An 11532-nucleotide genomic window follows, 5' to 3' on the forward strand; every position below is an offset into this window, starting at 1 on the left:
AATTCAACAACAACTTTGAATGCAATAATGATTCAAAAAAAGTCATGTAATTTTGCTCCCCAGATACTATATCTACTCTTTCCTAAAATATGAATGTCCTTTTTCTAAATTGTTTTCACCCATGGCTCAGATGTATTTTTGTTTTGTCAATATTAGAATTTCATTGAAAAATATTTAAAGGTGTACATTTATTCTTCAAGCGGAAATCTATACCAGTGAAACTGTCATGTTTGTTTGCTGCATTACAACAAATACGGTACTTAAATGACCCCCACCCACACGCACAAATCATTGCACGTTGTTGCACGCACAATAGAAGTGCGTATGTAATACATTTTGTTTTTTACCACAATGCTGAAGACCCTTCTGCTCCGTTGCATCACTACAACAAAAACAATACCAAATTCTGCTGGGTTAACCAGTGAAGCTGGTCCATTGTATGGGGCTCTCAGATTTAAAATATTATTTTATTGTACTTTTATAATATTTGAGCTAACACCACCAAACATAGCCACACCAAGCATTTTATTTTTTTACTTGTTCCCAATTTTCCTCCCTAATTTTGTGATATCCAGTATTTGATTAAAACTGTTATTTAATTACTAACCTCCCAAACCCTGTACTGGGCAATTGCACCACTCTCCACTGGATGTCTGGTCTTGACACCCACATGTTTTTAATGGTAATTCCATGTAAAGTCTGTACGCTGCATTTTGTACTTATCAATAAGGAAGTGAAGAACACGTGGATTGTTGAAGTTGGTGTTAAAGAAAATCTTGATTTTTAGTTGCTTAAAGTATTTCTGGTGCTGTTCACCTAATATAATTATAAACAGCATTTTTCAGCCATTAACCAATCAGGATTTAGATATGACTCTTTCATAGGTCTTAAATTATGGAATTTTGAAATGAGAAAACAAAGACTTAGGTAATAAATTGCATTAATCAAGTTAGCTTTCTTGAATACATTGTCATTGAATTGGGTAATATTGATTGCATTTCTAAGTCATTACATTTGTTTAATACCGCGTTGTGACATTCTCGCAACATTTTCTAAAAGTTGTTTGACTTTCATGGGCACACAAAGGTCCAAAGAGGTGTTGGGAAAGTTGAGTGGATTGATGCTGAATTCTTTAAACTTCATGGTGGAATGCATTGTAAGACATTGTTCTCAATTTAATATACAGATGCATGATTCACAGTTTTGTTCTCACACGTTTTTGGGGAAACACAAATGAGCAAATATGTACATCATTCAAAAGGTATGTGAATCTCTAGGTTAATGAGCTCAAAGTGTAATAAAGTATTAAGATGTTTAGTATTTTGCCCCATGTTCTTTGTATGCAGAGAACCTCAAGCTTGTACCTCCACAAACTGGATGGAATTTGTGATTTATTTAGGGGTCAATGTCTCGTGCCTTGTGTAGACATTTTTATTGTAAGATTAGACAATGTTTCAGAACATCCGTACAGCAAACAGAGGCAAAAAGATCATACCATGATAACAAGGTCATACCAAACCTCCAACATCGTAGTATTAGGATTATTTTAGAAGTTTTCTTTAAACCAAAATTGCTCCAGTCAAAATTCGCCAATTAGTTATATTGGGCAAAACCAACCTCCAAAAACCAACAATTGTATTTTATTCATTTGTAGAGTGACAGGCTTGATGATTTGATTAAATGCGAAGAATAAGGAACAATATTAAACTGTTGATTACTTTATGCACGTACATTAATAATTGAATTTGTAGAAAAATTAATGTTTGTGTTTAGTCAGGTTCACTCTATTATTAGGACTTGATAACATTTTAGGTCAAATTTATGCCAGAATACAGAAAATGCTTAAGGTTTCACAAAGTATTACTGTTTATTTCTTTGATTTATAACTGCATAGGACAAAAAATTTAAAGAAACTGAAATTAAAAATGTCCCTTTATGTCAAAGATGGCTTAGACTTAATTATTTAAAATTAGAATACATTTATTTGGAGGCAATGACTTTCAATTTAAGTTTGTCACTTGTGGTAAGTTGCAGCTGACTATCAAAAATTTCATAACTGTCTGCTCGATTGCCTTCCATTTTGAAATGCCAAAAAAAGACAATTTCCATGCCATTTGTAGGCTACAATAGCTATATCCCTTACATTTATGGTCGTAAATTAATGTAATAGCCTACCAGATGAGCATACTCTTCCCCCAGATCCTCTTTTGCAAAGCAGCAATTCATTTAAAAAACACTACTTTATTCGGTTCTTAAAATAAAATAATTTATTAAATCAAATAACTAGTTCTATTTGGTACAAAAGCTTTTGGATTATGTAAGGATACCTAATATAATCCATTAAAACTGCATTTTTCTGATATTAACCAATCAGGATTTAGACGTGACTACTTCATAGGTCTTAAATTATGGAATTGTTTAGTAGTATTTCATGTACCATCTGTTATTTCAATAAATGTGTCCTTGACATCATCACTGACTCACCACACATTAAAGCCACCAGTTATGATTCAGTACAGCTGGTAATATTTTCCAAAGGGAAAATAAGACAAGGTTGCAAACTGATATTTATTATACAAGTTCTGTTTTTTTCTTTAAGTGTCTGTCTTAATAGATTACCAGAACCATTAAACAAATTGTCCAATATTCACATTTGTTTGAACTTTATGTATTTTATTGCATAGCTTAAGCGAATTGGATTGTTCATAAATTGGAGAAATGCGTATTTTCAATACCTTACAGCAAATGGGAGGGATTACTTTGTTCTCTGTTTTAAATAATCACTTGTAGCACAAACATACTTAAATCAACTACTCAGAAACCTACAATATACACGAAAGAAATGCATCACATTGTTTTCCCGTATTTGCCTTGTGTTGTCAATCATTTTATTTTGTAATTAATTTTGATTTGACCAAGAAAGAGAGTGTGGTATTACGTTAATATTTACATTGTTACAAGTGACTGGTACATGTAATGTCTGTACAAAATTTACAGATTTTGTTGTTTAAAAGTCAATTAAAATGTATAATCAGTCTTGGGACATTTTAAGAAGATGTAATTTATTTCCCATTTGCCTACTAGAGTTTTTATTACAAGAAATGGTGTCTGATTGACTTTAGTGTAAACATTTGAGATTTTGAAGAACAGTTTAATTCCTATTTTCTTCAGCTGCACCAGTAAATTTTAATATACTTTAGAATGTTGAACTGAAATTTGAGGCTACTGCAGTTTTTCCTTTTTTTCCCCACACACAACCCTACGTAGAACCCTGCAAGTCATTAGAGTTAGTAGCAGGACAGAAAAAACAACAGTCACGAGAAGTAGCAGTACATCTACATTGTGGTAGGCATACCACGGCATCTTGTAGGACTCAGTGCGCAAGTGTGCTGCACCTTTGTGCCTCATAGCAAATTCTATCCAGAAGATGGCGTTATCCATTGGTTTGACAGGTGTATCGTGGTGGAGCTTTGACATCCTGCGCATATTCTCTCTGTAGGGCTTGCTTTTATCCAGAATTTCTGTCAGGGCCTGTGTCAAAGATTCCACCTCCAGGGCCGTCACATCTAGATACCTAGCCACACCCCTGGCCTGTAGACGTACCATGTTGTCAAACTGGTCAAATATGAGAGGAAGCCCTAACATTGGGACCCCGTGGTAGATGGCTTCATAGATCCCATTGGTGCCCCCATGTGTCACAAAGGCTCTTGTTGTAGGATGGCCCAGTAGGTCGTTCTGAGGCAGCCACTTCAGCAGCAGCGTGTTGTTGCCTAGAGTAGAGGGCTTCTCTCCAGTGTGTCTCCACACAACCTTCTGAGGCAGGCGAGCAAAGGCAGCTGCAATAACCTCTGAGATTTTTAGGGGGAGACTACTTAGCAGGCTCCCCAAAGACATGACCACCACCCCATGTTCCCCAGAGCTGTGTAGAAATGCTTCTAAATCTGCGGGCAAAGGCTTGGAGGGTTTACACTGGAAGCCACCCATGTAGACCACATTGGGCATGGTGGGGCGTGGGAACTCAAATACAAAGTCCACTCTCATCAACCATAGGTCTACCCCCTGAATGAGAGAATAGATATTGGTGTTTGGATCTATGAATTTGTTAATCACACCCTGGTATAGCGGTCTTGTTATGCCGTAATCTATATAAAGACCGATTCCATAATGAAATACATTTTTCATTTTGTTGACAAAACTCATTTTATCTGTGACCAGTGACCCAATAGTTGGTATGTAAGAAAGTGGTGACGGTGCAATCGCAAAGTGACCCTCAGCATTGGTGATCCAACGAACACTGAGCACAATAGGAAGACCCAAGTAATTTCCCAATAAAACTCCTCCTGCTAGCCCAGGATCAGTCAACATTACATCAAAGTTTGCTGCCTTAAACCTCTCCATTAGCTGTTTGTCCTCTATGGCTAAGTGGGCCATTTCAGCACTGCAGCGATGGGCCTCTTCCAGCATATTAATGGTCTCCATCTGTAGCTTAATGAATGACAAAATGGAGCGCTCTTGTGTCCATATCTCCAGACTCCTCTTCAGAAAGGATCCCATGTACTGTGGATCCTCTAGGCTGCTGGCCCTGGACACTGCCACTGTGACAGAGGTGTAATGGGGGGCATGTTCAGGGACATACCAGCTGGTGGATGATCGGACCACTGTTAAGGAATGTCCCTGCTGGTGCAGCTCTTGCAGGAGTTTATCCATGTTGAGCCAATGGCTGCCATCCACAGGGTATACCAGGATGTTGCCAGCCTGACTCTGAGTGAGGGACACCCACAGGAGACTTGCCAGAAGAACGAAAGCAGGATGGGATGGGAAACGGGGTGATGCTGCTTCAGTGACTAGCATTGTTTGTCTAGAGGGGAAAGAATGGAAGAAATAAGATTGATTTCTATATTCAAAAATGATCTCTGCATTACACCACCTTCCCACAACACACACAATAATTAATGTAACTATGTTCTAAAGCATAACCAACCATGATTGCAACCACCCACCACACACCTACATATACACCCACCCACATTACTTAATTAATGTAACAAAGCATGTTAAACAGGTAATTTAGCGTGTGTGTATTCTGGGTTAGATTATTGCTGAATTCTAATGGAATATCTACATAGGCGTACAGAGGCCCATTATCAGCAACTCTTATGTTCCAATGGCATGTTGTGTTTGCTAATCCAAGTTTATCATTTTAAAAGGCTAATTGATCATTACAAAACTCTTTTGAAATTATGGTAGCACAGCTGAAAACTGTTGTGCTGATTAATGAAACAATAAAACTGGCCTTCTTTAGACTAGTTGAGTATCTGGAGCATCAGCAGTTGTGGGTGTGATTACAGGCTCAAAATGGGCAGAAACAAACTTTTTTCTGAAACTAGTCAGTCTATTCTTGTTCTGAGAAATGAATGCTATTCCATGTGAGAAATTGCCAAGAAACTAAAGATTTCATAGCTGTGTACTATTCCATTCACAGAACAGCGTAAACTGGCTCTAACCAGAATAGAAAGAGGAGTGGGATGTCCCGGTGCACAACTGAGCAAGAGGACAAATACATTAGTGTCTAGTTTGAGAGACAAACACCTGGCAGCTTCACTAAATAGTACCCACAAAATACCAGCCTCAGCATTAATTATGCTGGCCTTCTAGGCAGAGTTGCAAATAAAAAGCCATATCTCAGAAAAGATTAAGATATGCAAAATAACACAGACACTGGATGGAGGAAGATTGGAATAAAAGTGTTTATGGACTGAAGAAATCTGGGGGTTTCTGATCACAAAGCGAGAAGTGCCCATCAAGCAAATCCTACTTATGGGTGGTATTTCAGGAAGCATGGGGAGAAATCTCTTCAGATTACCTCAACAAATTGACAACTAGAATGTCATAGGTTTGCAAGACTGTAATTGCTGCAAATGGAGGATTATTCCAATTAAAAATATTTTTTTATAAATATACTTCCTATTCAAACACAAACCAAGGACCTACATGAGCCCGACCCAAAAAGGCTGTATTTTGTTGTTAATGGTGTTCCAAAAGATCAGAAAATAATAATAGCCTATTATAACATAACAGCACCTGTTTTTTATGCATGCAGTACTAAAATAAAATCAGGAATAGGGAGTGTTTTTTCCCAAACAAATTAGGAATTTAGGGAGAACTTTTCCGTTAAGTACGTTGCCACAGAAGACTTCACTAACTCTGTTGCAGCTTCAGTACCAAAGTGAGATAACTTATGCTATTCACACAGGTAGCCTGCACCAATGCTAACACTTTTATTCCACACTGCGCAACAAGTCGGATCAAAAGAACTTTCTGATTCCCCCGGGTCTTAATTATTTAACCAAACAGAACACGTAATAAAAAAAAAATCTTGAAAAAAAATACCCTCAATCGATTGCCATAGGCTGTGTACATAGGCCTACATATAGTCAGCCTGTAGGCATACTGCAAATGGAATTACACATTCGCCTCAATCGTTTCCATTAATTGACGGTCACCAAGTACGCTGAACAAATTTAGAAACATCCAAATGTGGGACTACATGATGATTTTTCCGGACTGTTAATCCAACAGCTTCTCTCCTCCCGCCAACATCACTGAATTAGTTAAACTAAGCGCACGTGCATTAGCCCGTACCAGAGCCGTTGAAAAAGAGAGTTGCGACACATGATCTCGCCGCCACGCAGTCACGTGGTTTATGTAGCTCTCAATAGTTCCAAACAGAGCTGCGCTGTCTACCAGTTTGAATGAGTTTAAGCGGGACAGACAGCAGCAGCTATATTTGCAGCAATTATAGGTAAATATTGACGCATAATGTACATTGATTATTATGTTTACGCTATCATTAAATATACTTTTTGGAGGGGAGAGTGACGGAAACAGCATTAATACGTTTTTCTGTTTAATTTTGGAGGGAAATGGACTCCCATAACGTAGAATACATTTACAGCAACGACTATATTTGCAGCAATGTTCGGTAAATATTAACTTCATGAAATGAAACCGGAGATATAATTACTGAGTGAATTAACTGTGTTCCTAAATACGACCCATAACTGTTAATGGGATTGATTTCAGTATGGCCAATGTACCCATTCATCCTTCCTTAATCATAGACTAAACCATGTATCAGAAAACACACACACACAAAAAAAAAAATTATAATACATCCATACATATGATTTACACATTGTACAGACTAGTATAAGCCTACTCTTAAGTATAAATATGTACACAACTAACCCTAACCCATAATATATAAATTGTGTGTGTATATATATATATATATATATATATATATATATATATATATATATATATATATATATATATATATATATACATATATATATATATATATATATATATATATATATGTGTATATATATATGTGTGTATATATATATATATATATATATATATATATATATATATATATATATATATATATATATATATATACACACACACACACACACACACACACACACATATACATATACATTTACATACATAAAGTCCAGAGCACCTGCTGTCATTTTCCTGCATATTCAGGTGTCTTGGCCTATTTTCTATGTCGGAGGTACATCTTTTTGCCCCAAATCTTCAATGACAGCCACTTCTGACCAGACTTCTCCAGACAATAGATGGGTGTACCAGGGTTCAACTGTTTTCTGCAGCTCTGACCTGATGGCACTACTAAACATCTTCTGAAAAAAAAGGGATGATGCTGTTTGTGGCATAATGTGTCTTTCATCTGCTGCAGCAAGTTTTCTTCAAATAAACATTGTCAGTTTATTTGTGCTTCTTTAAAAGAGCTTGGACAGCACATCTGAAAACGGCTGTATGCCTTTTTTGTAGTGCTCAGTATAACTTTTGACAGTTAATGGTCTTATCCAATGTTGTTAGCCGAGTTTGGCTGTTCCTCACCCAGTTGTACTAGTGATTTGTTAATGTTCATATTACTGTATATTGTGTTTATATTGACAAATCATAATTTGATCCTTTTGAAAACATTATTCTTGAAACTTTCATGCCATTAAAGCCCTTTGAATTGAATACATTATTTTGTGTGTTTAATTTTGTAGGGAAGGGGGAATGCTCCCAAAGGTATAATGCATTTACAGTATGTCCTGTATATATTTTTCTCGTGCTTCTATGGTCATAATTACCAATATCCTATTGTTATATGTTAAAAAAACAATTCACATAAATAAACATTAACTAAAACTGGCTACATAAAACAAAACTACTGACTAGATTCATGAGAGGTCGGAAAATGTGTTTAATAGTCAAAATTACAATAATTTCATCAACTTACCAGCGAGCGTACTTCGGAAGCTCCTAATATTAATGGTCTTCAGTGCTGGAACTATCAGTGTTTGGAACTATTGGCTGCTCCACGACACGTGATACTTCCGCATTCCAAAGTTCCTATGGCGGTCTATGGGAGTGTCGCAAATCTCTTTTTCAACGGCCGTACATTCTGGGATGCAGTGGCTGAATCATATTTTTTTATCAAAGGAAACATTTCTACATTTGGCATCACTTGTACCTACAACACCCTTGATATAGGCTACGTGTGGAAGTGGATACAGTACATTTTATAACAGAAATTATGTTTATTATTAGATTATCAAAAGATCACATATAGACGCTCCTCATATCAACCAACGCACGTTTTGTTCACTCAAAAAATGCATGCAAAAACAGTGCATCCGCAATTTGACGAGTGGAGACTTGTAAAAGTGAAATGACATGCATCTATGTTAATATCCACATGGAGAGATGCCATGTGCCATTCCCACTTTTTTAATGAGGTCCGTCTCTCAATTATTTAATCATGAGTACACTTTATAAAATGTGTTTGCAATAATATATATGTAGTGTGTGTGTGTGTATATACAGCTTCGAAAAAATGTAAGAGACCACTGCACCTTTTGCTTTCCTTTCCAAAAAAGTTGAAAAGGAAGGTTTCGAGTGAGGAACAGAATAGTTCATCCACCTGATGTAAAAGAAATGTGATTCATCAGACCAGGCCACCTTCTTCCATTGATCCGTGGTTCAGATCTGATGCTCACGTGTCCATTGTAGGTGCTTTCGGCAGAGGACAGGGGTCAGCATGGGCACCCTAACTGGTCTGCAGCTACGCACCACCATATGTAACAAACTGTGATGCACTGTGTGTTCTGACACCTTTCTATCAGTACCATTGTTTACTTTTTCAGCAATTTGAGCTGAAGTAGCTCGTCTGTTGGATCGGCCCACACGGGCCAGCCTTCACTCCCCACGTACATCAATGTGCCTTGGCTGCCCATCACCCTTTGCCAGTTCACCGGTTCTCCTTCCTAGGGCCACTTTTGATAGGTACTGACCACTACAGACCGGGAATGCCCCACAAGGGCTGCAGTTTTGGAGATGAGTAAGTTAGTCTATCCTGCTATCTACAACTTTCAGTAATGATAGATGCACCTAGGGATCCAGACCAGCAGGGGGCCATCATTTTTTTCTCTATACATCAAATACAGGTGCTGGTCATATAATTAGAATATCATCAAAAAGTTGATTTATGTCAGTAATTCCATTCAAAAAGTGAAACTTGTATATTACATTCATTCATTACGCACAGACTGATATATTTCAAATGTTTATTTATTTTAATTGTGATGATTATAACTGACAACTAATGAAAATCCCAAATTCAGTATCTCCGAAAATTAGAATATTACTTAAGACCAATACAAAAAAAATATTTGTAGAAATGTTGGCCAACTGAAAAGTATGAACATGAAAATTATGAGCATGTACAGCACTCAATACTTAGTTGGGGCTCCTTTTGCCTGAATTACTGCAGCAATGTGGCGTGGCATGGAGTCGATCAGTCTGTGGCACTGCTCAGGTGTTATGAGAGCCCAGGTTGCTCTGATAGTGGCCTTCAGCTCTTCTGCATTGTTGGGTCTGGCTTATCGCATCTTCCTCTTCACAATGCCCCATAGATTTTCTATAGGGTTAAGGTCAGGCGAGTTTGCTGGCCAATTAAGAACCGGGATACCATGGTCCTTAAACCAGGTACTGGTAGCTTTGGCACTGTGTGCAGGTGCCAAGTCCTGTTGGAAAATGAAATCTTGGTCAGCAGCAGGGAGCATGAAGTGCTCTAAAACTTCCTGGTAGACGGCTGCGTTGACCTTGGACCTCAGAAAACACAGTGGACCAACACCAGCAGATGACATGGCACCCCAAACCATCACTGACTGTGGAAACTTTACATTGGACTTCAAGCAACGTGGATTCTGTGCCTCTCTTCTCTTCCTCCAGACTCTGGGACCTTGTATTTCCAAAGGAAATGCAAAATTTACTTTCATCAGAGAACATAACTCAGCAGCAGTCCAGTCCTTTTTGTCTTTAGCCCAGGCAAGACACTTCTGACGCTGTGTCTTGTTCAAGAGTGGCTTGACACAAAGAATGCGACAGCTGAAACCCATGTCTTGCATACGTCTGTGCGTGGTGGTTCTTGAAGCACTGACTCCAGCTGCAGTCCACTCTTTGTGAATCTCCCCCACATTTTTGAATGGGTTTTGTTTCACAATCCTCTCCAGGGTGCGGTTATCCCTATTGCTTGTACACCTTTTCACAATATTCAAATTTTCTGAGATACTGAATTTGGGGTTTTCATTAGATGTCAGTTATAATCATCAAAATTAAAAGAAATAAACACTTGAAAATATCAGACTGTGTGGAATGAATGTATACATTATACAAGTTTCACTTTTTGAATGGAATTACTGAAATAAATAAACTTTTTGATGATATTCTGATTATATTACCAGCACCTGTAAACCTAACATAAGCCATGGCAAAATGTTTTGGACTGCAGGGCTTTTCAGTAAAAAAATCTCATTTGTATAAACGTATATATCAAAATGTGGACTACTAAGTCATGAAATAAATCTGATTTATGAAATGCTGCAAAAAGTTTGTATTAAACAGCAATTATTTTAATAAAACAATATAATTAAATGTATTATTTATCCAACTTGTCTACTTATAAACACCTAGGAGACAAAAATCTAACTATTCTTGGATAAATATTCATATATTTAAAAAAAATTATGTCACATACACATCCCAAAAGACTATGCCAAAACAAACGGCCACAACTCACCTTGATTTAAAACTTCAGCACCCTGCTGTAAGTGGCCTCTGTAGTATATAGTCTTTAAAGAGAAGACATTTGCTAATTTCAGTATGGCAGCCTGCATTTCATTCTGCTGAATGTAGGTTTTCAGAGACTGCTACGGCAAAGATAAATGCCGCACTTCGCACATCGCAAATACAAATGAACTTTGACCGAGATTGCTGACATTGTCTGTGCTATAGCCAAGGGAGAGAAGGGGTGCCCGATCTTAAGCACGTGTTCTGGAATACAATGCCTGCACCAAAACAGATTACGCAGAAGGGATTATGTAAAATGAATTTACACTAATCCTCTCATAATCCAAAAACAATGTGCTTATTAAAAGTGCAAAC

General features: G+C 37.4%; 1 protein-coding gene across 1 annotated transcript; it reads right to left on the minus strand.

The window, feature by feature from the left end:
* Window positions 1-1227: 1227 nt before the first annotated feature.
* Window positions 1228-11314, minus strand: ugt5e1 (UDP glucuronosyltransferase 5 family, polypeptide E1). The gene is made up of 2 exons (XM_034295854.1): window positions 11168-11314; window positions 1228-4858 (listed from the first exon to the last, which is right to left on the minus strand). Exon 2 carries the CDS (start codon window positions 4849-4851, stop codon window positions 3223-3225), a length of 1629 nt encoding a protein of 542 aa, XP_034151745.1. The 5' UTR covers window positions 4852-4858; window positions 11168-11314; the 3' UTR covers window positions 1228-3222.
* Window positions 11315-11532: the final 218 nt, after the last annotated feature.

This window comes from Esox lucius, chromosome 12 (genome assembly GCF_011004845.1).
Source record: "Esox lucius isolate fEsoLuc1 chromosome 12, fEsoLuc1.pri, whole genome shotgun sequence".
NCBI lineage: Eukaryota > Metazoa > Chordata > Actinopteri > Esociformes > Esocidae > Esox > Esox lucius.

Bases quoted from the DNA above. Each gene is read 5' to 3' on its own strand.
- ugt5e1 (XM_034295854.1), bottom strand. From the start codon at position 4,851: ATGCTAGTCACTGAAGCAGCATCACCCCGTTTCCCATCCCATCCTGCT.